A 27,952-nucleotide genomic window follows, 5' to 3' on the forward strand; every position below is an offset into this window, starting at 1 on the left:
ATGCTATCCATTCACTGATGCCTCGCCCAAGTTTTTCCTCCAGCTCGAACCTTTCCTCCCCCTGTACTCCAGACATGTATAGCCAACTCAACACTTAGAGGTGGAAAAGGTTTTGAAAACATGTCCAAAAACAAGATCATATAATTTCCCCCCAAAAAAACTTGCATCTCTGCAAGATGCAATGACAATTCCATTTTTCCAGGAATTCAGTTAGAAAACTAGATGTCACCTTTGACCATTCTTTATCTCTCTTTCACCAGGAGATTGTCAATTCTCCACTCACAATATATCCAGATCACCATGCCGAACTCCTGCTACCTGGCCCAAGCCACTTTTGTCCCTGGCCTGCATTATTGCATAGCCTCCGATCTGTCCTTCCTTCCATTCCTGTTGCGTGGTGGGCCTGATCCTTTGTAAAACCTGCTGGATGATGGCCCTCCTTTGCTGAGGACCCTTCGGTGGCTCCCATCTCTCTGGGAATAAAAACTCAAGCTCTCACAATGACTTACAAGGTGGATGTGATCTTGCCTTCTTTCCCTTTCTGACCTCATCTTCTACCACCTTCCCCTCCTTCATTCCGCTCCAGCCAAAATGCCTACTTCTGTTTCTGAAATATCTACGCATGCTGCTCTTGGGAATTTTGCAGTTGTTCTTCCCTTTTCCTGAACACTTTCTTTTTAAAATATACATATATTTCTTTATTGATTTCAGAGAGGAAAGAAGAGGGAGAGAGAGATAGAAACATCAATGATGAGAGAAAAATCATTGATCAGCTGCCTTCTGCGTGCCCCCTACTGGGGATCGAGCCCACAACCCAGGTGTGTGCCCTTGGCCGGAATTGAACCTGGGACCCTTCAGTCCGAAGACTGATGCTCTATCCACTGAGCCAAACAGACTAGGGCTGTCTGAACACTTTCCCCCCAGATATCCCATTGGCTCGCTTTCTAACCTTCTTCAGGCTTTTGCTCAAATGTAACCTCATTAGTAAATTTTCCCTTGAACATTCTATTCAAAATTGCAACCCACAATCCCAGCACCCTTTCCAGTGTTCTCAATAACACTTACCAGCATCTGGCATACCATATGTTCTACGTATTTGTCACTTACGTTCCGAAACGCCTGGAACACTACCTGTAACATGGAAGGTGTTCTGAGTTGTGTTGAATGAATGAATAAATGAATGAACGAACGAATGAAGCAGACTGGGCACGGACTTCGGCTTCTGTCCTCCAATCACGTCCAGGCAGAGGTCGCAGAGGGGCAGCAAAGTGGCCACCCTGTGCAGGGAGAGCCCAGCCCAGGCCCCAGAGCGGGGCTGCTGGCAAGGTCGACGGGCGGGCGGGCGGGCGCTGAGGGCGGGGCCTGGCGGGCGGGGCGGGGCGGGGCCGGCGCCTGCGCCATAAGGCCATAAAGACCGCTGCCGGGGGCCGTCTGCACGCCTTCAGCGCTTCTGGTTCCTCCGCCCTCCTCGCGGCCCGTGCATCCTGCTCCTCTCGCCATGGCCGCGCTCACCCAGAACCCGCAGTTCCAGCAGCTCCAGGAATGGCACCGCAAGCACGGCTCTGAGCTCAACCTGCGCCGCCTTTTCGAGGGGGACAAGGAACGCTTCAACCGCTTCAGGTGCGCGCAGGGCCGCTGGCCGGCGGGACGTGCGGGCCGGGACCGGGGCGCGCGGGGCGCAGCGCAGGGGCTCAAGGTGTGCAGGGCCGGGGCCGGGGGCCGGGCCGGCGGTCCCTGGGAGCCCCGGCCCCGGATCAGGACCCAGGCCGCACTTCGTCCTTGACGCCTCCTTGAAGCAGGTTCCGGGACCTCGCCGGAGGTCCCAGGGCTGCTTAGCCCTGAGAAGCGGGCCCGCGGCGCCCCTGCACGGGGACGTGCCCATCACCCCCCCGCGTCCCCACCGCGCAGCCCCCGCGGGTTCAGAGACTCCGTCGCTGTGGGGGGAGGCACTCGCGCTGACGCAGCGGCGGGAAGGGCTGTCAGCCTCCACCCGCTCGCTGCTGAGGGCGGGGGACCCTAGCGGGGTTCGGTCTGGGTGGGGCAGCCGGGGGATTGCGGCCGTCTGGTGGAAGGGTGGAGATGTGGGGACGTGATTCCCGCGGAAGAGGCCGGGTCTGGAGACCTGTGAAGGACCAGGAAATAGCAAGGAGTCTACTAGAGGACATCCTGGGGGAGTGGGAATGGGCCCACCGTGCTCTGGTGCAGGTGTGTGGGGAGGGTGGGCTGCGGCTCCGGCTGAAGTCCCCTGTGGCCAGCCCTGTCCCCTGCGCCCTCCCGCCCCCCTGAGTTAGCTGAGGCGCAGAGCGGGAGTTCAGGGAGGGGCTGGTCACTCCCTGGACTAGGGAGGGACAGTGAACCTCGCTCTGTGTCTCCCCATCCCCCAGCTCGGTTTTAGCAGAGGAGTGGCTCCTCACCCGGAGACATGCGTTCTGCTCAGAGGGCGGCCCTTCTCACGGTGCCGCTGCCGCAGGTCAGCCAGGTGGGCAGCAGGTGACAGATACCACCCTGTGCTGGGCCGCTGCGGCCTGTGTGGGGTATGGCACAGAGAGGATGTTTTTTCTGGAAGCAGTTCTGGTTAGGGAGCAGGCTGGGGGGTACCTGGGTGTGGCCAACGGCTTCTGCCATCTTTCTGCAGCTTGAACCTCGATACCAGCCATGGGCGTATTCTGGTGGATTATTCCAAGAACCTGGTGACGGAGGGTGTGATGAAGATGCTGGTGGACCTGGTAATGTTCTTATTGGGAGGCTTGACCTGTAACCCACAGTGTGGTGGGCAAGCTGGGCTCCTGGGAGCCCCCATGGCCTTGAGCATCTGTACTTCCTTCTCTCTGTGGACCTCAGTGACTGTCTGTGCCAGTGCAGGGCTCTGAGCTCCTGGCCTGAACTCAGGTTCTGAGCCGACCCTTCTTACCCGGCGGTGGGAGAGGGTGCCAGGCTGCAGCCGTCTGTCAGCCTCACCTGAGGCTGCACCAAGCCTTGTGCCCGGGAATTTGAGTCCTGGTGGCTAATGTGGGTGGTTCCCAGCCTAGTGTCTTCTCTTGCAGGCCAAGTCCAGGGGTGTGGAGGCCGCCCGGGAGAACATGTTCAACGGCGAGAAGATCAATTTCACTGAGGTGGGCAGGCCTGGTGGCATCAGACTTCTCAGGTCCCCCAGGGCCTCTTCCTTCCTCCTCATGACCGTTGGCCTCACTGTGTCTTCACCCTCCTGTTAGGCAATACTTTTGCTTAACAAGGGGCCTGAAGGCCTATTTCCTCCAGCCCATTGCCGGGCCTTGGGGGGTGATGGTCTGAACTTGGTAAGCATGGAATGGCTCCCAGTGTCTGCCTAGGGAGAGCACGTTTCAAACCTGTGAGGAGAGGGCTTCTCAAGGCATGCGTGGAGCACTTTGATCTAGCTTTGCGCCAAGTTTTATTAATGAAAAGAAAACTCTTATGTCAAAAAATAAACCTCCTCAGTGGTAGGAGTCAAGAAGAAGGCCAGGCTCTGGGGGCCCAGCTCCTGAATTGCTGTGGAAGCCTGGAGGCATAATGATCACTGAGCACTCAGAGGCCTGGCCTCAAGATGTTATTATCCTCCTTTTACACGTGAGGAACCTGAGGCTCAGAGGTCAGGCGACTTATCCAAGAGTCATATCCGTAAGAGGTAGAGTCAGGATTCAAATACAACCTGTCTTGCACTGCTGGGCTAGACGGAGAGAGGCTGCAATCAAGGAGGGCTTCATGGAGGGGTACATTTACCTGTTGAAGTGGAGTCGGGCAAGATAGCATGAAGCCCTCCACCTTAGTGAAGACCATCTCTTTCCTGCCCACCTGGCATCTTTAGGTCTGTTTCCTTCAAGGACTCCTCTGCTGGCTTCAGCTTGACGAGACTGTTGCTCTTGCATGACAAGGCCAGCTGCCTGGCACCACAGACTTAGGGCCCGATTTGTTTGTGATGGGGCTGCTTGGTGAGGGAAGCTTGAGTTGCCTGCTTTGCTTTATATTCAAGAGGCTGGGGGCACTTTTCAAAAGATGCCGGCAAACACCATGTCCTCTGATGAGGAAGGTGAGATGCCTTTAGGCTTAATGAGTGAGCCCTAGTCCTCTGAAGCCATTGCTTGTCTCTGACCTGTGTTGTCACCACTCTCTACCTTTGCTCACTACCTTTTTCCTTGGCTTTTCACACCCTGAATACCTGTGGGCCCTTGGGGCTTGTCCTAGGCTTGTTCCGGTCTCTTCACCTTGTGATCATCTGCAGCACATGCTTTGCCTTTCCCCCGGGGTCCGGGGTAGCCCCTATTTCCATAAGCACACAGTGGATTCTCAGTGTGAGGCCATAGTACTGACAGAGACCTCAGGCCTGCATGTCCAATGAATAAGGGTAGAGCTGACTCTTGGGGCCACACTGCACCGTGCCCAGCTGGGCGTGTGGCTGCCCTGGGGTGGGGATCTTCTCACTCTGACTCTTGTCCCCAGAATCGGGCAGTGCTGCATGTGGCCCTGCGGAACCGGTCAAACACACCCATTCTGGTGGATGGCAAGGATGTGATGCCGGAGGTCAACAGGGTCCTAGAGAAGATGAAGTCTTTCTGCCAGGTAAGCAGCTCTTGGGCCGGACTTGCCTTTAGCTGTATGTGTGCATGTATTTGGGAGTTTGGGGGCCATGGTGGGCCACACCTCCACTCTCTTCGGAGAGGACTCAGCCCTCACTGCAGCCGAAGGGGGGGTGGTCTGTGTGATTGCTGGCCCTTGGGGGCTCTGCTAAGGCACGAATTTCCCTGACCTGGTTCTGAGGGAACCCACCACTGACAGCAGTGGAGCAGCTTCCTTCCTGAACTACAGACACCTCTGGGCTCATGGACAAACTGGCCAGTGGCCAAGGTCTGAAAAGAAAAGTGAAGGATGGGAGAGTGGGGAAGAGACTTGCTTTTTTAACCTGTGTTTAGTCATATGCCCTCATTACCTAGTCTAGAACTCAATAAAAGACATGCTTTAATTTTGCTTTGACTACATCCCCAAAGGCTTCCTAGGCATGCACGCATGCAGCTGTCATCTCCCCTTTGAAATACACACATACCATGCGTACACACAGGTTCATTTTTACCTACTCTTCTGCAGCTTATTTGTACTTATAAATATGTAAGAGATGCCCTATTGTCAGCATGAATGTACATAACTTCCTGCGTGGGGCTGTAGGGGTATAGCCGCAGAGACCAGCTAGAGATTTTGCCACATCAACACTGTTGCCTCAGTGTCTTGCCCAGGGGTGATCCTGCAATGGGTGGCAGACGTCCTCAAGCCTGGAGTACAGGGATGATGTCTGTGGGCTTGTTTGTCTGTGTGGGTGTGTGCATGTTCGTGACGTGTGTGATTATCACTCTGGGAGTGATCATCTGGGTTCTGGTCAGCTTGTACTGAGAGCAGTGGCCCCCAGGAGGCTGGTCAAAGTCTGGTTGCTTTGGCTAAGAGCCATTTTCAGACCTGAAATGGCAGGAGGTGATCTGGGCATCAATCCTGGGGGCCTGGCAGCCGAATGAGTAATACTTCCCAGGGTGAGGGAGGCTTGGGATCCTGATGGGAATCTGGTTTCCAGAATATTCCTCAACAGTGGTTGATATGGGTGGTGGCCCTGGGTATGAAGGAGATTTTCAGCCATCTGTTGTGAGTGCCAGAGCTGACATGCCTGGGAACGCCTGCTGCTCTGTGGATCAGCCCTTGTGTGCTCAGGCATGCCGTGTGGAGAGTGTGCCACTGGCTGTCTGGGAGCCTGTTCCAGGAGAGCTCTCCCATACAGCTGGCTGCTGGAGGACCCAACTCAGACTCATAGGATATTTATAGGATAGAAAAGCTGCTGAATGGCAGCAGTTCCGTGGTGAGGAACACTCCCCATGGCTATGCTCTTAAAAGTTCCCCAGGCCCTTGCTGGTATTGCTAAGTGGTTAGAGTGCTGGACCATGGTCACGGGTTCGATTCCCAGTCAAGGGCATGTACCTGGGTTGCAGGTTTAGTCCCCGGCCCCAGTCAGGGCGAATTTGGGAGGCAACCAATCAATGTTTCTCTCTCCTCCCTTCCTCTCTTCCACTTTCTATAAAAATCAATGGGAAAATGTATCCTCAGGTGAGGATTAGCAAAACAGACAAAAAGTTCACCGATATTGGGTGAGGATGCCATGATCTTGATTGTAGTGGCAAAAACTGAAAAGAGCTCATTTATCAGAGGGCACTGATCAGTGTGTGTTCATACACTATAGGAATTAGGAAGCAGCATTAGGAATTAGGGAGCTATGGTTGCATTGACCTGTCATGCTGTTTAGGATATACTGTGACTTTAAAAAAGGAAGTTACAGAATTGGCATGTGTCATAAAATGCCATCTGGTCAAATAAAGAGTGTGTGTATAGTTATATTAAAGATAAACACATTTCTCCTCTGAGGTGCTTTATTATAACAAAACTTTAATAGTGAGATCGAGAAAATGTGCAACTTACTTCCTTTTTTGTATTGATGGAAAAATGTCCATAGGTTGATTACTTTATTATTTAAAGCAAAATTAAGAGTTGCTGGGTCTTCAAATTACTCCAGAATTTAGCAACTGAAAACAGCAACCAACATCTCTGTGGATCAGGAATTTGCAGCGTCTCTGCTAGCTGGTTCTGCCTCGGGTCTCATAAGCTTGTAGTTCAGACGTTGGCCCAAGGTTAGGCTCATTGACAGGCTTGATGGGGGCTGCAGGATCTGCTTTCAACTGGCCCACTAGCAGTTCGTGCTGGCTTCTGGGAGCCTTGCTGTTCCTCATCAGGTGGACCTCTCCACAGACTATTTGATTGTCCTCAGGTCACGGCAGCTGCTTTCCCCAGAGCAAATGATCCAGAGTGCCTCAAGGCCTTTCATGAGCGAGCATCAGAAATTATTCTTTGATTTCTCTAGTACCTATTGGTTTTACAGGCCAGCTCTGATCAGAGTGGGAGGGGACTGTATAAGGACATGAATGCAATGCCAGGAGGCAAGGATCCCTGGGAACCATCTTGGAAGCCGGCTGCCATACTCTGCCCTCTGGCTTCCAGGAATTCATCATGTTGCTCCACATGCAAAATATCCCAGTCACCGTCTCCTAAGGCAGTGGTTCTCAACCTTGGCTGCACATTAGAATCACCTGGGAATCTTTTTAAAATCCTGATTTCTGGGCCTCGTCCTCTGGAAATTCTGTTTCTTTATTACTAATGTTGTAGCCCCACCCCATAACAAAGAAACAGAATTTCTGGAGGATGAGGCCCAGAAATCAGGATTTTAAAAAGATTCCCAGGTGATTCTAATGTGCAGCCAAGGTTGAGAACCACTGTCTAAGGCAATGATGGCAAACCTATGACACGCGTGTCAGAGGTGACACGTGAACTCATTTTTTTGGTTGATTTTTCTTTGTTAAATGGCATTTAAATATATAAAATAAATATCAAAAATATAAGTCTTTGTTTTACTATGGTTGCAAATATCAAAAAATTTCTGTATGTGACACGGCACCAGAGTTAAGTTAGGGTTTTTCAAAATGCTGACACGCCGAGCTCAAAAGGTTCGCCATCACTGGTCTAAGGTGATATCCCGTTACAATATCAGCTAGACGTCAGGCACAAGTATAGTAATACCTGCATTTCTTTCTTCCTTCTTATTTTTTTAATCCTTGCCCAAGGATCTATTTCCATTGATTTTAGAGAGAGGGAAAGACAGAGAGAAACATTGATATGAGAGAAGCACATCGATTGGTTGCCTCCTGCACACGCTGTGACCAGGGCCCGGGCCAGGTAGGAGCCTGCAACCAAGGTATGTGCCCTTGACCAGACCCTTTGGCTGACGTTCTGTCCATTGAGCCAAATGGCTAGGGCTTCATTTCTTTCAGTACAACTTAAATGCAGTTCCTTTAGATCTGAAGACATGTGAATTAAAGAGACAAATTATTTACCCCCTCATACACCCAATATACAAAGGTGAAATAAGCATAGGCTAACTGATAGGATAATTCCTTTCAAAAAGAGGGGGAAATGGGAGGCACGCAGGACACATTTTGGCAGTTACTTGGTTAGCACTCAAAGCTTGGGAATCATCCCTTAGGGCAGCGGTTCTCAACCTGTGGGTCGCGACCCCTTTGGCGGTTGAACGACCCTTTCACAGGGGTCGCCTAAGACCATCCTGCATATCAGATATTTACATTACGATTCATAACAGTAGCAACATTACAGTTATGAAGTAGCAACGAAAATAATTTTATGGTTGCGTCACAACATGAGGAACTGTATTTAAAGGGCCAGAAGGTTGAGAACCACTGCCTTAGGGGTTTTGGTTTGGGCTTCATTCGTTCCTTTTATATGAAAGGTACTTGCAAATGCATGGTTTTGTCAGCCTGCCTGTTCCTGTAGAAATGTGGGTATCTAAAGGCTGCTTCTCCCATTGTACCATCCCTGTCCCTTTTAGTCTAAACTGGTGGTGTTTCTGCCAATTCAGTTATCTTAAAAACTTTGTGTCACCTGGCCAGCGTGTTTCAGGGGTTGAGTGTCGACCCATGAACCAGGAGGACACAGTTTCATTCTGGTCATAAGACATACCCGGGTTTCAGGCTCCAACCCCAGTGGGGGACGTGCAGGAGGCAGCCCATCGATGATGCTCTTTCACCATTGATTTTTCTAACTTTCTCTCCCTCTGCCTTCCTCTCTCTGAAATCAATAAAAATATTTCTTTTTAAAAAAGAAAAGAAACCTTGAGGTTCTCCTATAAAGCTTATTGGGGGGTTCACTCCATTAGACAAAAGTAATACCCACAAATGTCTTCAAGATAACTTTTTCTTACCATTGCTTCTGAGACCACAGAGATAATAATCTTGAGCTTCCTAGAAGCTTTATCTCATCAAAAGGTTCTCTGTGTTACCACCTTAGCTTTTTCTGAGGTCTTAGAGGGTTTACAGCTACACTCTCAGCGTTGTCTTCCTGCTATGCTTTTGTGACAGTGCTCTGCATTTGCTCTTTGCCAAGGAACCATCTCTCTCTCTTTTTTAAAAAAAATTGATTTTTAGAGAGAAAGGAAATGAGAGAGAAACATAGATGGACTGCCTCCCACACACGCCCTGTGCAACCTGGACATGTGCCCTGACCCGGAATCAAACCAGGAACCTTTTGGTGCATCGGATGACATCCAACCAACTGAGCCACACAGGCTGGGGCAAAGAACCATCTCTTAATTTTAGCATCACTTGCTTCCTTGAGAGGCTGTGAATTTTCAAACCCAACATTGTGCCCCCCATTGCGCCACTGCCGCCGGTGGCCTCCCTCTGTGGGAGGCGACCCTGGCAGGCCAATCTGGGGACGGCAAGGGGCACCCATTGCCCTGCCGCTGGTCGCCGCCACCCCCCACCCCATTGCCGCCCCTCCCTCTGCCCTCTGGCATGCCCCTTGGCTAGTCTGGCGCCACATGGTCACAGGCCCTGTCTCCCGCCGAATGGTCGGACCATTTGCATATTACACTTTTATTATATAGGACTAGAGGCCCGGTGCATGAAATTGTGCACCTGGGGGGTTGCCTCAACCCGACCTGCGCCCTCTCGCAGTCTGGGAGCCCTTGGGGGATGTCCGACTGACAGCTTCAGCCCGCACCCCACGCGGGCCAAAGCCATCAGTCGGACATCCTTGGTGCTGCCACGGGGGCAGGAGATGTTCCCGCCACCGCCGCTGCACTCGCCAGCTGTGAGCCCAGCTTACGGCTTCGGGCTGAGCGGCGCTCGCCCTGTGGGAGTGCACTGACCACCGGGGGCAGCTCCTACCTTGAGTGTCTGCCCCCTGATGGTCAGTGCACGTCATAGCGACCAGTCATTCTGCCATTTGGCCAATGTGTATATTAGCCTTTTATTATATAGGATAACAAATTATACCCAAATTTGGCTTAAAACAGCAATGAACGTTTATCTCACATAGTTTCTATGGGTCAGAAATTATGGACTGGCCTAACTGGTTTGGGGGTCTCTCTTGAGGTTGTGGTCAAGGTGTTTGCCAGGGCTGCACTTAACCTGAATGTTTGGCAGGCTCTGGAGGGTCTTCCTCCCGGGTGGTTCCCATCCCTGGGTGGTGAATGGCCCTGGCTGTTGGAAGAACCCCTCAGTTCCTTGCCCCATGGGCTTCTTCGTGTGAACTTTGTGTGTCCTCCAACATAGTGGATGGCTCCACCAAAAGTGAGTCATTCAAGAGAGCAAGACGAAACCGCTTGTGACCCAGCTTCTGAAGTCATGCGCCATCCTGCCCGCAGTACCATACAGGGTGCACAGCTCAGCCCTGTTCAGCATAGGGACCGTGCTAGGGAGTGAATACCAGGGGGCAAGGACCATTTGAGGTCCATGTGGAGGCTGGCTGTGTGTTTGGTACAGACCAGTGTTAGTGATGGGCATTTTGCATCTCTTGGTCTCTGATATGTTGGGTTCTGCTAGAGTTCACCCTTGTTTTATAAATTTTGACAATATTACTGTGCGGTGAGGATGTATCCCACTTTGCTAATGACGAAATAGCTGGTGATGAGTGTGGCAGGCATCTGCCACTCAATGGGCCCCTGTGAAGGCCTGAAAGTTAGGACTGAGGCATAAGGAGGAAGCAGTAATGATGCGTTTGAGCAGCAGCTTACCCTTAGGGTGTTGGGCTAATCCCATCTCTCACTCTACACCAGCGCGTCCGAAGTGGTGACTGGAAGGGGTACTCGGGCAAGCCCATCACCGACGTCATCAACATCGGCATCGGGGGCTCTGACCTGGTAAGGAGAGGACGGTCTTGGGATGGGGTGAGGGGTCCCATGCAGGGCCTTGGTTTCTCCAACGATGGGACCTGGCTGTCCCTACCTCTTCCCCTTGGAACCTTGTTTTCTGATGCTACATCTCCCCACAGGGACCCCTCATGGTGACTGAAGCCCTTAAGCCATACTCTTCGGGAGGTCCCAGGGTCTGGTTTGTCTCCAACATTGATGGGACCCACATTGCCAAAACCTTGGCCAACCTGAACCCTGATTCCGCCCTGTTCATCATCGCTTCCAAGGTACGGGCCTCAAACCCAGCCTGGCTCCCCTGTGTGTGTTGGGGTGGGGGCAGGGCATGGGACCCTCCCCACCCCTTCTGAGTGGACTCTGTGTTGTGGATCCAGTCAGCGCAGCTGCCCTCAGACTGTTCCTTGTCTGGGGGCATTCGCTGTTTACCTGAAAAAAGCCTGAACTCATCAATTTGAATCTTGGTCTTCAGGCCATACCCAGTTGCTTTATGGGATCTGTGCTCAGCCTGGGACTGTTCTCATCCTTAGTGACCTGTCCCTAGTATCTGCTCTTTTCTGATCCCAGAGCCATGCTCAGATAATGTAAGCGTTTTGTTTGTTGTCACGTCTGCCCTATTTACTCACATTAATGCACATAAAATATTAAAAATCCCATCTGAATTCTGAGATACAGCCTAGCCTGGGCGGAAGGAATGCCCAGGCGTGGCCACAGCTCTTCTGGAAGATGCTCTGGCCTTTGCCCTGTGGCGGGGATCAGAGGAAGGGGCTGGGCTGTGGCTCTTAGTAGGGTTCCCCTCTCCCTCTGGTTGTGAAGTCCTGGAATCACGGGATGTCGCTGCTACTTCCAGGCCCCTTTTAGCCCCAGACACAGCCACTCACCGTGGCTTTGTGGACCTGTGGGTGGAGGTTATGTGGAGTCAGGCACTGCTCCTTGTGACAACCAGGCACCCCCATGGCCTCCACTGCTCAGACTGCTGTGCTCTCTGGTTGCAGACCTTTACCACCCAGGAGACCATCACGAACGCAGAGACGGCGAAGGAGTGGCTCCTCCAGTCGGCCAAGGATGTGAGTGCTGGGTGGGCGGTGGGCGGTGGGCAGTGGGCAGTGTGTGGGCCAGGAAGGACGGGGCGGGGATGCCCATCCACCTGAGTGGCCCAGCAGCCTCTCTGGTGCCTGACTTTCCTGGTTAATGTGGCAAAACCTGCTCTAATTGGCTGAGGGCCCTTTCTTTAAGGCCCTTGGCTCTGTGGGATCCTCTCCTCCCCTGGCCACACCCACTTTATAAGGAGGGCCACTCCTGGGCCTTGTATGCTGATGAGGTAGATGGGCCAGCTGACCTCTCTGTCCTCTTGACCTTGAGGTGGTGCTCCTCCAACAGCCTCAGAACCAAGGACCTGGGTTTCTCTAGAGATGGGAGGGTCCCTCCCATGGGTGGCCCCCTGGGATGGTTCCGTGTAACTTGGCTCTGTCTCTTGTAGCCTTCTTCTGTTGCGAAGCACTTCGTTGCCCTGTCTACTAATACGGTAAGTGGCCACGTGGGTCCCCAGACTACCTCCCAGGGCGGGCCCACACCACGTAAGGACATGGCCTTTCAAAATACGCGCCAAGATGCGGTTCACAGGTTGGGGAACCTTGGCTTGGCTGATGGGATAGGAGGGTTGGTTGGGTGCCTATGAGGGAAGTGAGCTACAAACTCCCCTTGTCTTTTCTGCATTCTCCCAAGTCTCTGCAGCTCCAAGGGCTTTGCAGTCGGTGAGATCAGGGCAGCCCGATGCATTTCCAAGGCCTGGGTGATAATTCGGAAGACTCCATGCACACGACCTCCCTACCACCGGCCTCTTCCCAAATGGGGTTGGGGTTGCATCCCAATTCTTACATGAGGATGTGACTTTTTGCCCGGTGGTTGCGGGATTAGAATGCGGGCCACCTACCTGCCAGGTCTCATAGTCTGCCTGGCTGGAGGTTGTGCAAGGTAGGGTGGGAGTGGGCAGGGTGGGGCTTGGAATAACAACCATGGCAAACCTTGTGAGCACTTGGTGTGCAGAGGGCTTTGTGCTGGGCTTTGTCAGAGTTGGAACCACACCCAGGTTCCTTACTGCTCCCTCCCACTCCTTCCACCTCTTCCTGCCTCCACTGCTGACCTGCCCATCGAGGGAGACAGGCGGCCCTCCTTAGGCTGGCTAACCACAGTGCCACTGTCTGGCAGAGCCTGAGCAAGTGGTGGTCAGAGACATGTGGGTGCTCCTGCTGGCCAGGAAGCCGGCACTTCTACCTGGGGGCCTGGAGCCCCTGAGGAATCAGCCTGATCATCCCTGAAGGCTTCCTAGGGCAGAGTCGCCATCCCAGATTTTGAAAGGGCTGGGCAGGTGTCCTGGCTGTGTGGTGCCTGGCCTGGAGGTAGCCCCTTCCAGGGCTTGGGTCCCAGATGTCCAGGGAGGGGGGATCAGTCTCTGGAACTCTGACAGGCAGATACAGGTAGGTCTTGTAGAGCAGCATGTGGGCCAGGTCCTCGTACTGGGTGTGCAGCCCCCTCAGCAGGAAGGTTTCACAGGCGCTGGGCCGTTGGCGTGCTGGATTCGAGCTGGCTTGGTGTCCAGTTCTGGGGACGGGCAGCTCTTGGTCCCTGTCCTGGACTCATAGGCTGTTCCAGTCCTGCCCGATCTGGGGCTCTGCTGAAGGTGGGGGTGCTCCCATGCTCGGACCACACAACTCCTTATACCCTGGAGCTCTTGTTCTTGTCCAGCTAATCCATGCTTCTTCTTTCCCTCTCCCTTTGCTGTTTGTAGACCAAAGTGAAGGAGTTTGGAATTGACCCTCAAAACATGTTCGAGTTCTGGGATGTAAGTAAAGGCACTTCCTTGCTGGGTTAACTATGTGTCCTTCTCTGAGTCATGACTGTTGAGCCACAGATAAGGGCCCTATGGGGTCAGGTCAATTTTTATTGATTACCTGCTGCATGTCTGGCTTTGAGAAAAGCCAAGAGGCCCCCAGAGAGGCCTGTGGGGCAGGAGCAGCCCAGTCAGGATGAGGGCTCCACTTCCACCGAGGGGGAGCCAAGCTTACAAGGCTAGGGTGACACTCCCCTGGGTGCCTGCCAGCAGCACCCACTGAGGAGTAATGGGAGCCGCCCCTACCCTCCTCTTGAAGCTGAGGCTCTGAGTTATTCTCAGTGGTGACCTTTCTCCAGAACTACAGCCGCAGTCTGAAAAGGCCAAGGGGCAGGGAGAGGCAGCGGGTGTGGCCAGGCAGGCCTGGGGAGATTGTGCAGGAGCAACTGGAGGGCAGCAAAGAGGAGGCACCAGGCCCGGGGCCTGGGAAGGGCCTTGCTAGACAGCTTGCAGAGCAAAATTTGACTGAGTGGCAGAGCTGTGGGCCACTCCACCGACATGTGGTCACATGGACTCATCTCTGCTAGAGCCACACCTGGTGCCAAGCAATGAGCGGGAGCTTTCCTTGCAGCCTGCATGAGGGCAGCAGTGGTGTGAGAAGGCCTCCGGCTGTGGAATGCAGGGAAGGCTTGGGGTGCAGGGTGCGCTGTGGGTGCTGTGAATGCGGGGGGCATAACCACGGCAAGCTCACCGGAAAGGGCTTGATCCCTGGGGCTGTTTCCAGGCCTTTAGACTGTTTTTGTGGTGACAGCATTCACAAATGTAACCTCTGAAAGCCCTAAAGGCCTTGGAGTCTGGGAGAGAATTAAGCTCTAAGGTACCTACTGTGTGCAATGATTTAATTTCTTTCTAGAATGGGACTAGTTATGTACCATCCTTGGGAGAATTGAGAAGTCACTCAGATAATTTTCTACATCCAGTGGCCCAGATAGGAACTGCGGGTGAGAGAATGCAGCTGTAACAAATGCTGCGTGCCTGCTAAGGGAGGGCAGGCACCTTCCACCTCCTCCCAGCACCTGGAGCCTGAGTGAGTGGTGGTCAGGGACATGTGCTCCTGGTAGCCAGGAAGCTAGCCAGGTTGTGTCCTAGTCTGGGTGTTCCGTGCCCGTAACTGCCCAGCATGCAGAGATGAGCTGGGATCTGGCTTAGGGAGAGGCCTGTGTTTCCCAGGTAAGGCCTAGGAATGATACTTGGGCACAGGAACATGGGTCTAGGGCTGCCTAGTGAGGCCTAGGTGGCCAGGCGCAGCAGAGGCCTCCTGGCCAGGCCAGACATACCACATGCCACAGTAGCTGGAGGAGGGACCTGCCTGGTTCACTAAAAGTATATGTTGCTGAATTGAGTCGTTGGCATCTGAGGAGCCAAGAACAGGTGAAGTTCAGGAGTTAGGGTGTCTCAGGTGAGGCAGAGGAGTCGGGACAGGCATAGGGATATTGCGTTGGCTCTGAGGTAAGGTTAGAAGAGTCCAGTTGGGCAGAGGTATGTAAAGTGAGGCCCGATCTGTTGAGGTCGGTCATGGGGCAGCTTCATGTGTTGGGATCAAGCAAGGGCATGGCAGTAAACCATGGGCTGTCTCCAGGCTCGCCAGTCAGCATACAGTGAAGAGCTAATTTTGCCTGGTGAGGTGTGAAGAGGAACCAGGACAGGTACAGGTGGGTTCTAGAAGGTGCAGGACAGGTAAAGGTACAGGTGAGGTCTTTGAATTCTGAAGGAGAAACAGGTATTTAGAGATGGTTCTATCAAGTGAGGTCTGAGGATCCAAAGTCACATACAGGTATTTAAATCTGGATCTGTGAGTTGAGGTTTAGATCTGGGACAGGTACATATGTTGGGGTCTCTCTGGTCAGTTCTGAGAAGTCAGCATCAGGTAATGGGTGGCTGATCACTCAACTGAGGTGATTAGAACTCAGGATTAGACAAACATAGGTGAATCCCCTGAGCCAGGGCAACCACCTGGCTCTCAGCATCCTGACCAGGTGTGATGGGCAGAGCATAAGGTACTGCAGAAACCTCTGAGGTCCCATAACTAGGCCAAGGCATGGCCTGTGGCATCGGGCTCTGGCTGGGGTAGGGTTAGAGGAGCCTACATGAGAGAGAGGTAAGGATGCACCTGGTTATAAAAGGTGATGATTTGCATCCTGGGCAGAATGCAGCAGGATGAAATGAGATTTCATCACCCTACTCAGAATGGTGTGCAATTAAAATGTTGTAAATTGTTTATTTCTGGAATTTTCCATTTAATATTTTTGGACCATGGTTGACCCTGGTTAACTGAAATTGCAGGAAGTGAAATGAATAAGGGGTGACTTGGAGTCTGCCAGGTAAAGCTACATCTGTCTGAGGTCTCAGGTGCTGGAATCAGACAAGGTGTGTGTGACTAGGTTTCTTAAGGAGGCCTGAGAAGCCAAGATTAGGCACACTTAGGTAGAATTGAGTTGGTCAGGTAAGGACCAACTGGAGCCAAAGATAGGCAGAGACAGAGCTGAGTCTGACAGGTGAGTTCTGACAGGTCGGGGTCAGAACTTTGTCCTCAGGTGATGTCTGAGCAGTTCTGGTGTTGCATAGAGGTCGATGGGAAAAGACTGAAAGCTGGAGTCAGGCCAAGGGATGTAGAACTGCATCCATCTGGAAGGTTTGCGAATTCTGTGTCTGACGCAGGTATGTGGAGCAGGGTGTCAAGTGAAGTCTGAGTTGAAGTGAGATACACAGGTTAGTACTTTTGGGTCTTGAACAGGTAAGTTCTGAGCTGCTAAGGTCAGGCCCTGGTTCTTATTCTACATCTGAGGAGCTGGGGTCAAGCACAGGTAGGTAGAGTTGAGTGTTACAGGTTGTGTCTGTGAAATCAAGGGCAAGCAGAGGTAGGTTGACCTGAAAAGCCATGGCTAAAGTTCTGTCTCACTGGTGAGCTCAGGCACAGGTAGGTAGAGCAGATTTGTAGGAGAGGCCTGAGGAGCCAGGGTTACGCTCATCTAGAAAGAACTGAATCTCTTAGATTACCTCTGAGAATATGGAGTGAAAACAGGTGGATAGAGCAGGATCTCTCTGGTGAGATCTGAGGTGGTGGGATTAGGTACAATCTCTCAGGTAAGGTCAGGTTTGGCAGGTAGAACTGTCTCTCTACCTATCTTGTAGAGATTTCATGTGAGGTTGAGGAGTTGTGGCCAGGTACACGTATATGGAATTGAGTTTCTCAGGTAAGGTCTATGGAATCTGCACCTGGCACAGGTTTGTATCCTTGGCTCTGTCAGTGTGTTAGGCACAGGTGGGTAGAACAGGGTTTGTCAAGGAAGACCTATTGGGGCCAGGATCAGGTCAAGTTAATAAACTGGGTCTGACAAGTGAAATCTAAAAAGTCACAGTCAAGCTCAGGTAAGAATCGAATGCATTCAATGAGATGTAAGGAGGTAAGATGAGGTACAGGTAGGCAAAGAAAGCCCACCAGGTGCAGTCTTAGCAGCCAGGAGCAAGCTCAGGTAGGCAGCACTATCCCACTGGGTGAGGTCTGAGGAGCGAGTGTCAAGCACAGGTGGGCAGGTCTGAGGACACAGGGTCAAGCATTGGTAGGCAAAGCTAGCCTATCAGGTGTGTTCTGGGACCCAGAGTCAAGTACAGGTAGGTAGAGCTGGGCCACAAGCTGCAATGTAAGTAACCACAGTCATCTATCGGAAGAACTGGCCTTCCAGGTGTAGTCTGAGGATGGAGGGTCAAGCACAGGTAGGTAGAACTTTCCCTCCCAGTGTGGTCTAAGGAGCCAGTGTCAAGCAAGGTAGGCAGAGCTGACCCACCAAGTACAGTATGAGGAGCCAGAATCATGTGCAGGTAGGCAGAGCTGACACACTGCACACAGTATAAAGAGCCAGTGTCTGCCCAGATGGCGTGGCTCAGTGGTTGAGTGGCGACCTCTGAACCAGAAGGTCACAGTTCCGTTCCCAGTCAGGGCATATGCCCTGGTTGCGGGCTTGATGCCCAGGGGGAAGAGGGGAGCATGCCAGGAGGTAGCCAATCAATTATTCTCTCTCATCATTGATGTTTCTATCTCTCCCTTCCTTTCTGAAATCAATTAAAAAAAAAAAAAGCCAATGTTATTTGCAGGTAGGTAGACCTGGCTCACAGGTGTGGTCTGAGGAGCCAAGGTCAAGCACAGGTAGGCAGAGCTGGCCTGCCAGATGTGGTCTGAACACTCAAGATTAAGCACAGGTAGGCAGAGCTGGCCCACCAGGTGTGTCTGAGGACCCAGGATCAAGCACAAGTAGGCAGAACTGGCCTACCAGCTATAGTGTAAGGAACCAGGGTCATCTATAGTTTTACGGAACTGGCCTGCCATGTGAGGTTGAAGGAGTCAGGGTCAAGCACAGGTAGGCAGAGAAGGCCTGTCAGGTGTGGTCTGAGGAGCCAAGGTCAAGCACAGGTAGGCAGAGCCCATTAGGTACAGTATAAGGAGCCATGGTCATGTACAGGTAGGTAGACCTGGACTACCAGTTGTGGAGGAGCCTGGGTCAAGAACAGGTAGGCAGAACTGACCTGCCAGGTACTGTCTGAAGACCCAGGGTCAAGCACAGGTAGGTAGAACTGTCCCACCAGATATGGTCTGAGGAGCGAAGCTCAAGTACAGGTAGGCAGAGCTGGCCCACTAGGTACAGTATAAAATGCCAGGGTCATGCCCTAGCTGGTTTGGCTCAGTGGATAGAGCGTCGGCCTGTAGACTGAAGGGTCCTGGGTTTGATTTGGTCAAGGGCACATGCCCAGTAGGGGGCATGCAGGAGGCAGCCTGTCAATGATTCTCTCTCATCATTGATGTTTCTCTCTCTCTCCCCCTCCCTTCCTCTTTGAAATCAATAAAAATATATTTTTTTCAAAAATGCCAGGGTCATGTACAGGTAGGTAGGTCATGCACAGGTAGGTAGCTGGGTGGCCTACCAGGTGTGATCGGAGGAGCCAAAGTCAAGCTCAGGTAGGCAGAGTTGGCCCACCAGCTGCAGTGTAAGGGGCCAGGAGTATGAAATGGTCTGACAGATTTTATCAGAGGACCCAGGGTCCAGTACAGGTAGGTAGAGCTGCCATCAAGTATAGTCTGAAGAGCCCAGGTCAAGCACAAGTAGGCAAAGCAGGCCCACTAGGTACAGTATAAAGCAGTGATGGCGAACCTATGACACGCGTGTCAGAGGTGACACACGAACTCATTTTTTTGGTTGATTTTTCTTTGTTAAATGGCGTTTAAATATATAAAATAAATATCAAAAATATAAATCTTTGTTTTACTATGGTTGCAAATATCAAAAAATTTCTATATGTGACACAGCACCAGAGTTAAGTTAGGGTTTTTCAAAATGCTGACACGCCGAGCTCAAAAGGTTCTCCATCACTGGTATAAAGAGCCAGGGTCATGTACAGGTAGGTAGAACTGTCCTGTGTGGTCTGAGGAGATAAGGTCAAGCACAGGTAGGCAGAGCTGACCTGCCAGGTGCTGTCTGAGGACCCAGGTCAAGCACATGTAGGTAGAACTATCCTATTAGGTGTTATTTGAGGAGCCAAACTCAAGCAAAGGTCACCAGATGTGGCTGAGGAGCTAGGTACAGTGGAAGGAGCCAGGGTCATATGCAGCTAGATAAAGTTGGCCCATCAAGTGTAGTCTGCGAACCCATGATCAATCCATGGATAGGTAGAGCGGGCCCACCTAGTGTAGTTTAAGAAACCAGAGTCTAAGGCAGGTAGGCAAAGCCTGTCTGCCAAGTGTGTAGTGTCTTATGAACCTTAAAGAGTTAGAGTTGAACGCAGGTAGATAGAGTTGGCTCTTTCACGTATTGGATTCAGGTGAAAATAGGTACCCTTGGGTCTTTGTGGTGAGGCCTGAAGAACCAGGGTACAGCCTTCCAGGTCAGCCAGAGCACTGTGGGGCTTATGGAGCTCCAGGGGCCAAAGTTAGACACGAGCAGGCAGATGTGGTTCTCAAGCAGGGACTTTGGAGCTAGAGGTATGTATGCCTGGATCCTGAAGGTGAAGTCCTTGGAACATGGCTCTGGCTTAGGTGTGTTGACCCAGGTCTTAGAAGTTAGGCTTGGGGAACATGGGTTAGTCACAAGTAGGCAGAACTGCATCTCTCAGGTGGGGTCTGTGGAGCACAGGTATGCAGAGATGTGCATGTCTGATGAGATCTGAGACTTCTCAGGGAGGTATCGATGCACAGGGTAAGCAGGGTTGTGAGTGTTGGGTCTGTCTATTGTGGTCGGCAAACTGAGGCTCCTGTGCTGTGTTTCCTCCTGGCCAGCCTGTTTCAATGGGGTTCCAGTAGAGAATTAAGGGGTACTAGGCTCAAGTACCCCTCAGATTTCTTTTATTTTATTGATCTTTGAGAAAGGAAGGGAAGGAGGGAGAGAGAGAGAGAGAGAGAGAAGAGAGATACATCGATTAGCTAGCTGCCTTCCGTACATTACCCAACTGGGGATTGAACCTGCAACCCAGGTAGGTGCCCTGACCAGGAATCAAAACAGCAACCTTTTGGTGCACAGGGCAGTGCTCAACCCGCTGAACCACTGCAGCCAGGCGAGTTCTGAGGATTCTGATGACACAAAGTAGAATCTGTAATATGGCATGAAAAGGCACAGTGTGAATAAATAGTGGGCCTGGTGTGTCTTGGGGCTGAGGCTGAGGTGATCAGTGAAGCTCAAGGATGAGCACCTGGGCCTGTGGGTGTGTCAGGAGGCAGGCTGGGCACAGGTATGAGGCACTGGGTCTGTCAGTGTTCAAGGAGGTAAAATAAGCACAAGTTTGAGGCACTGGATCTGTGGGTGTCTGAGGACCCTGACCAGGCACAGGTATGAGGCGCTGGATCTGTGGGTGTCTGTGAGGCCTGACCAGGCACAGGTATGAGGTTCTGCATCTGTGGGTGTCTGTGAGGCCTGACCAGGCACAGGTATGAGGTTCTGCATCTGTGAGTGTCTGTGAGGCCTGACCAGGCACAGGTATGAGGTTCTGGATCTGTGGGTGTCTGAGGAGCCTGACCAGGCACAGGTATGAGGTTCTGGATCTGTGGGTGTCTGAGGAGCCTGACCAGGCATAGGTATGAGGTCCTGCATCTGTGGGTGTCTGTGAGGCCTGACCAGGCACAGGTATGAGGCGCTGGATCTGTGGGTGTCTGTGGGGCCTGACCAGGCACAGGTATGAGGCGCTGGATCTGTGGGTGTCTGAGTAGGCCTCACCAGGCGCAGGTATGAGGCGCTGGATCTGTGGGTGCCTGAGGAGCCTGACCAGGCACAGGTATGAGGTTCTGAATCTGTGGGTGTCTGAGGAGGCCTGACCAGGCACAGATATGAGGTTCTGGATCTGTGGGTGTCTGAGGAGCCTGACCAGGCACAGGTATGAGGCGCTGGATCTGTGTGTGCCTGAGGAGCCTGACCAGGCATAGGTATGAGGTTCTGGATCTGTGTGTGCCTGAGGAGCCTGACCAGGCACAGGTATGAGGTTCTGAATCTGTGGGTGTCTGAGGCACCTGACCAGGCACAGATATGAGGCGCTGGATCTGTGTATGCCTGAGGAGGCCTCACCAGGCACAGGTATGAGGTTCTGAATCTGTGGGTGTCTGAGGCACCTGACCAGGCACAGATATGAGGCGCTGGATCTGTGGGTGCCTGAGGAGGCTTGAACAGGCACAGGTATGAGGTTCTGGATCTGTGTGTGTCTGAGTAGGCCTCACCAGGCACAGGTATGAGGCGCTGGATCTGTGGGTGTCTGTGGGGCCTGACCAGGCACAGGTATGAGGCGCTGGATCTGTGGGTGCCTGAGGAGGCTTGAACAGGCACAGGTATGAGGCGCTGAGTCTGTCAGTGTTTGGAGAGGCTGAACCTGGCACAGGTATGAGGCGCTGGATCTGTGGGTGTCCGTGGGGCCTGACCAGGCACAGGTATGAGGCGCTGGATCTGTGGGTGTCTGTGGGGCCTGACCAGGCACAGGTATGAGGCGCTGGATCTGTGGGTGTCTGAGGCACCTGACCAGGCACAGGTATGAGGCGCTGGATCTGTGGGTGTCTGAGGAGCCTGACCAGGCACAGGTATGAGGTTCTGGATCTGTGTGTGTCTGAGTAGGCCTCACCAAGCACAGGTATGAGGTTCTGGATCTGTGGGTGTCTGAGGAGCCTCACCAAGCACAGGTATGAGGTTCTGGATCTGTGTGTGTCTGAGTAGGCCTCACCAGGCACAGGTATGAGGCGCTGGATCTGTGGGTGTCTGTGGGGCCTGACCAGGCACAGGTATGAGGCGCTGGATCTGTGGGTGTCTGTGGGGCCTGACCAGGCACAGGTATGAGGCGCTGGATCTGTCAGTGTCTGTGGGGCCTGACCAGGCACAGGTATGAGGCGCTGGATCTGTCAGTGTCTGAGGAGGCCTGACAAGGCAGATATGAGGCGCTGGATCTGTGGGTGCCTGAGGAGCCTGACCAGGCACAGGTATGAGGTTCTGGATCTGTGGGGGTCTGAGGAGGCCTGACCAGGCGCAGGTATGAGGTTCTGGATCTGTGGGTGTCTGAGGAGCCCTGACCAGGCACAGGTATGAGGTTCTGGATCCGTGGGGGTCTGAGGAGCCGGACCAGGCACAGGTATGAGGTTCTGGATCTGTGGGTGTCTGAGGAGCCCTGACCAGGCACAGGTATGAGGTTCTGGATCTGTGGGGGTCTGAGGAGCCGGACCAGGCACAGGTATGAGGTTCTGGATCTGTGGGTGTCTGAGGAGCCTGACCAGGCACAGGTATGAGGTTCTGGATCTGTGGTTGTCTGAGGAGCCTGACCAGGCACAGGTATGAGGTTCTGGATCTGTGGGTGTCTGAGGCACCTGACAAGGCATAGGTATGAGGTTCTGGATCTGTGTGTGTCTGAGGAGCCTGATCAGGCACAGGTATGAGGTGCTGAATCTGTGGGTATCTGTGAGGCCTGACCAGGCACAGGTATGAGGTTCTGGATCTGTGGGTGTCTGAGGAGCCTGATCAGGCACAGGTATGAGGTGCTGAATCTGTGGGTGTCTGAGGAGCCTGACCAGGCACAGGTATGAGGCGCTGGATCTGTGGGTGTCTGAGGAGCCTGATCAGGCACAGGTATGAGGTGCTGAATCTGTGGGTGTCTGTGAGGCCTGACCAGGCGCAGGTATGAGGCGCTGGATCTGTGGGTGTCTGAGGAGCCTGACCAGGCACAGTTATGAGGCGCTGGATCTGTGGGTGTCTGAGGAGCCTGACCAGGCACAGGTATGAGGTGCTGAATCAGTGGGTGTCTGAGGTGCCTGACCAGGCACAGGTATGAGGCACTGGGTCTTTCAGTGTCTGAGGAGATGACCCAGCTACGGTAAGGTCTCCGATTGCGTCTTCTGGCTCTGCTCAGTCCCAGCACCGGCCAGAGGTGGGTGGGCCCAGGCCCTCTGAGCTGCACCTGTGAAGAGCTTTGCTCCCAGGGGGGAAAGTTTTGTGGCAGGAGGGAGGGGGCGGGAATGCCAACCCTTCCTCAGCACCATTTCCTGTCTCTCTTAGTGGGTAGGAGGACGCTACTCGCTGTGGTCAGCCATTGGACTCTCCATTGCTCTGCACGTGGGTGAGTGTCTGTTTCTGGCTTGGGAGATGATGCTGAAAGTCGAAGGTTGGAAGGTGCTCATGTCACTGAGCACTTTCCTGTCCCCACAGGCCCCTGGCCTTGCTGCCCTTGGCTGGTCCATTTCTTTCAGGTCAAGAGGGATGGACCAAGTTTTCTTTGGGGTTTGCAGGTTGGCCTTTCTCTCCCCCTCACAGCTGCAGTCCTGCTTGTTTCCCAGAGGGGTTGGGAACGCCTCGTTTCTCGTGCGAGGCGTTTAGATCCACCTTTGCGCTCAGAGCTGATCCGACTAGAGAGGCTTTCTGCAGGCCCAGTTCCTCCCAGGCCCTCTTTCTCCTGGCTCCCCATCTAACCTTTCCCTGGTTCCAGAAGAAGCTGTGCCCACTGCCAGGAGGGCTTAGGGCATGACCATTTCTGTTGACACTGCTTTTGTGTCACAGGATTTGACAACTTCGAGCAGCTGCTCTCGGGGGCTCACTGGATGGTAAGTGCGGAGGCTTGTGTTCTCTGCCAGGCACTGGCCAGAGACCTGTGCTTAGTCCAGCCCCCTCCCCTCTCCCTCCCCATCCCCCCTCTCCCCTCTCCCTCCCCACCCCTCTCTCCCCTCCCCTTCCCCTCCCTGGCAGCTGCTCAGTGCCCACCCACCCGGCTCTCATTTCAGGATCAGCACTTCCGCAAGACGCCCCTGGAGAAGAATGCCCCCGTCCTGCTGGCTTTGTTGGGTGTCTGGTACATCAACTGCTTTGGGTGTGAGACACATGCCATGCTGCCCTATGACCAGTACCTGCACCGCTTTGCCGCCTACTTCCAGCAGGTACTAGCTGCCAGGCCAGGCCTTGGGGCCAGCATAGCCTGTGGGGGCCTGAGAGGCCTGTGAGTCCAGGTACCCAGCTTCCTGCACATCTGTTACCCCTGGGCATGACCAAGGCCCACCTCTGCTCCCCATCTCAGGGTGAACCTTTTGCATCCAGGATCTGTTTGAGCTGAGTGTCAGCCAAGTTTGATTTCCATGGGAGGGGCATGACTGGTTATCATGGAGCCCTGGCCAGTTAAGTCCTGGCTTGGCTCAGGGCATGTTTCTCAGACGGGGGGGTTTTTTCCTTGGGCATCACTCTGTGTGCCTGCGATAGGGTGGGGCCACAGGTCAGGACCCCTATGGTTTGTACTCCTTTGTTCCTCCAGAAAAGCAAGTCCACACCCAGTTTGTGGTGCCTCTTTGGGCTACTCACAGCCCTCTGTCCCCCGCCGGAATCTCCAGAGCCCCTCCCCTAGACCAGCCTCCGCTCTGGGCAGGCAGCCCTTCCTCATCTGTCCTTGCTTCACTTTAGCACAAACCCAGTCCCTGCCTTGCAGCCCTGGGGCAGGCAGAGCAGACTTCCACCAGCACCTGCAGGTGGGGCCTGTGCTTGAAGGAGGGCAAAGGCACCCCAAGGCCCAATATCTGGTTGAGGTGACAGCCCTCAAAGGCTCTTCACTCTGGATGCCAGCCTGCTTCTCCCTTAAGCCAATTCAAGATTTTGTGACCAATTTCTTCCCTTAGGGAGTTCTTCCTGGAACCTTCATACCTACTTTCTCCTAGTCATGGCTTCTTCCTGCAGAGTAGTCTAAGCTAGAAAGCTTGTGAGCCTGTATCTTCACGGGTGAGGGGAGATAAAAGGATCATGCTTGTGGATATCTCTCAGGGCCAGGGCAGGGCAGGAATGCCTGCTACATCCCAGGCAGGATTTGGGCACAGTGCACGAGGGAGCAGCACTTGCAGAGAGAGGGCTGGTTTCTGTCCACATTCCAGGGTGACATGGAGTCCAATGGAAAGTACATCACCAAGTCCGGTACCCGTGTGGACCACCAGACGGGCCCCATTGTGTGGGGGGAGCCAGGGACCAATGGCCAGCATGCCTTCTACCAGCTCATCCACCAAGGTAGGGCCCACCTGGCCTGGGCACAGGTGCTGCTGGGAGGGAGAGGGCCCACCAGCACAGACTTCTCCATGAGGTCAGTGCTGTCACCTGGGGGCTGGAGTAGTGCCTGAGTGACCACAGTGCCATTCACAGGCACCAAGATGATACCTTGTGACTTCCTCATCCCGGTTCAGAGCCAGCACCCAATAAGGAAGGGTCTGCATCACAAGGTAAGAGCCCCCATCCAGACCCTCCTCACGCTTTCCTCGGCTCACATTACAACCAGACCTCGTAAGACCTGATGCAGTTTTCTATTCCTGCCCTAACAAAGACCACACCCATTCATTATCTCAGTTTCTGTGGGTCTGAAGTCCACCAGGCTCTGCTGGGTCTCTGCTCAGGTTGGAACCAAGATCCAGTTTCCTTGCTGGCTGGTGCCCGGGGGGTCATTCTCAGCTACTAGAAGCCACCTTGGCTCGTGGTCCCCTCCATCTCAGAATCAGCAGTAGTGGGTTGAGTCCCTCTCAAGCTTTGATTCTCTTTTGTTGCATCTCTATGACTGACTCATTTGCCTTCCTCATCTACTTTTTTTTTTTTAATATATTTTATTGATTTTTTTTTTTAACAGAGAGGAAGGGAGAGGGATAGAGAGATAGAAACATCAATAAGAGAGAAACATCGATCAGCTGCCTCCTGCACACTCCCCACTGGGGATGTGCCTGCAACCAAGGTACATGCCCTTGACCGGAATCGAACCTGGGACTCTTGATTCCGCAGGCTGACGCTCTATCCACTGAGCCAAACTGGTTAGGGCCCTCATCATCACCTACATGATCTCCAAATCTTAAAATCTGTAACCTTAATTCTTTTTTTTTTTTTAATATATTTTTATTGATTTCAAGAGAGGAAGGGAGAGGGAGAGGGAAAGATAGAAACATCAATGATGAGAGAGAATCATTCATTGGCTGCCTCCTGCACACCCGCTCCTGGAAATGGAGCCCACAACCCAGGCGTGTGCCCTGACTGGGAATCAAACCATGACCTCCTGATTCATAGAGCCTTTGAGGGCTGTCACCTCAACGCTCAACCACTGAGCCACACCGGCCGTGCTGTGACCTTAATTCCATCTGTAAAATCCTTTTTGCCATGTAATGTAACATACACAGGTGTAACAGCAGGGGGTAAAAAAAATCACCGAGCCAAGATCTTGCCTACAGAGTAGCAAATGGGGAAATCATCTAACTCCTAACCTGTTAAAGTCCATTAAGAGGATCAGTCATACCTCATCTCCGGTATGCAGAGTAGCATGGGTTACTGTGGGCACCAGATTTGCACTCGGAGACCTGGGTTTGAATTCTGATTCTCCCCCTCGCACTTCTGCGAATCAGTGCTGTTCACTTGAAGAGGCTCAACTACAAGAGAGATGATGCCTTTCCTCCTCGGAATCTTAGTAGATGTCAGTTAAGTTCTTAGTAGGGCCCTTGACAAGTAGTACATATTCCTTAAAGGATAGTTACCTACTTTCTGGTGTCATCAGATGTGCCTTGCTGTCCCCCTGTGCTGCAACTGAGCTCTAGAGTGGGGACGGCTGTCTGGCCCATGTTGGACTAACTGTGACTGCCAAGTGCCAAGTGGTCTCATCCCTCGGCCTGAAGCTCAGACAGTTTCCAGGCAAACTTGGATGTCTCTCTCGTCAGATCCTCCTGGCCAACTTCTTGGCCCAGACTGAGGCCCTGATGAGGGGGAAGTCGACAGAGGAGGCTCGGAAGGAGCTCCAGGCTGCAGGAAGGAGCCCAGAGGACCTGGAGAAGCTGTTGCCACACAAGGTAAGCACTTTTGAAGTGGGGTTTGGGTGGCATATTGGAGTTGGAAGGATAAAGTTGTGGGGCCAAGGCAGGGCTCATGATTTGCTTGGCTTGTCCACAGTAGGAGGGGCCATCCTAAAAGACCTACATATCCCAGCTTCTGGGGCAGGGAGGGCTTCCCTTCTGAGGACTTAGGGATCACAACTAACTGGGGGCTCCTCCTGGGTGTTTTCTGAAGGTCTTTGAAGGAAATCGTCCAACCAACTCTATTATGTTTACCATGCTCACACCATTCATTCTTGGAGCCTTAATTGGTAAGTGAGTGGGGAAGATCCCAGCTTGGGGTAAGTTGTACTGGGCTGGTAGAGCCCTAAATGTGCACTATCTGTCACCTCTGCAGCCATGTATGAGCACAAGATCTTCGTTCAGGGCATCATCTGGGACATCAACAGCTTTGACCAATGGGGGTGAGTTGTTGATTCAAGGAGAGGGTGGGAATGCTTGTGGATTTCACTAGCAATACTGGAACCTTCCTCATATAATTCTTTCTCCTTTTCCTGGCAGAGTGGAGCTGGGAAAGCAGCTGGCTAAGCAAATTGAACCTGAGCTTGATGGCAGCAGCCCAGTGACCTCTCACGATTCTTCCACCAATGGGCTGATCAACTTCGTCAAGCAGGAGTGTACCGCCAGAATCCAATAAACTCATGCTGGGCTGCGGTCCCTGTTGTGACTGTCCTTCTTGTCCCTCCTCACCAGCGTCTGCACTGCATGGTCCTGCCCAGAACACCCTCTGGTCACAGACTTAGACCACAAGCCCTTCAAGGAAGCTGGTCTGGAACTGCCACCCCCACCCTCTGTGTCCGCTCCCCTCTGTTTTACAATTAGTTGAAGTGTTCAGTGCAGCTGATTTTTGACCCACATTTACATTGTTCATGTACCAGGTAGAAAAATAAAGATGCCACAAAGGAGGTTGTAAGCTCAGCCTCTTGTTTCCTGAGATGGTGCTTTGTGCAGGAGTTAGAGCGCCTGTCTGAGGAGT

The 27,952-nt window shown here is 52.9% G+C and overlaps 1 protein-coding gene across 1 annotated transcript; it reads left to right on the forward strand.

Annotated features, from left to right (window-relative positions):
- The first annotated feature begins 1,417 nt into the window (after positions 1-1,417).
- GPI (glucose-6-phosphate isomerase) lies at positions 1,418-27,894 on the forward strand. Its single transcript, XM_081107873.1, has 18 exons — positions 1,418-1,620; positions 2,636-2,726; positions 3,045-3,113; positions 4,456-4,575; positions 10,670-10,753; positions 10,885-11,031; positions 11,755-11,826; positions 12,240-12,284; positions 13,548-13,601; positions 23,153-23,213; positions 23,651-23,694; positions 23,872-24,024; positions 25,000-25,129; positions 25,262-25,338; positions 26,806-26,934; positions 27,152-27,227; positions 27,314-27,380; positions 27,478-27,894. The coding sequence occupies exons 1-18, from the start codon at positions 1,499-1,501 to the stop codon at positions 27,611-27,613; spliced, it is 1,677 nt and encodes a 558-aa protein (XP_080963999.1). The 5' UTR covers positions 1,418-1,498; the 3' UTR covers positions 27,614-27,894.
- The last annotated feature ends 58 nt before the right edge of the window (positions 27,895-27,952 follow it).

Source organism: Myotis nattereri, assembly GCF_964212035.1.
Source record: "Myotis nattereri genome assembly, chromosome: 15".
Taxonomy (NCBI): Eukaryota; Metazoa; Chordata; class Mammalia; order Chiroptera; family Vespertilionidae; genus Myotis; species Myotis nattereri.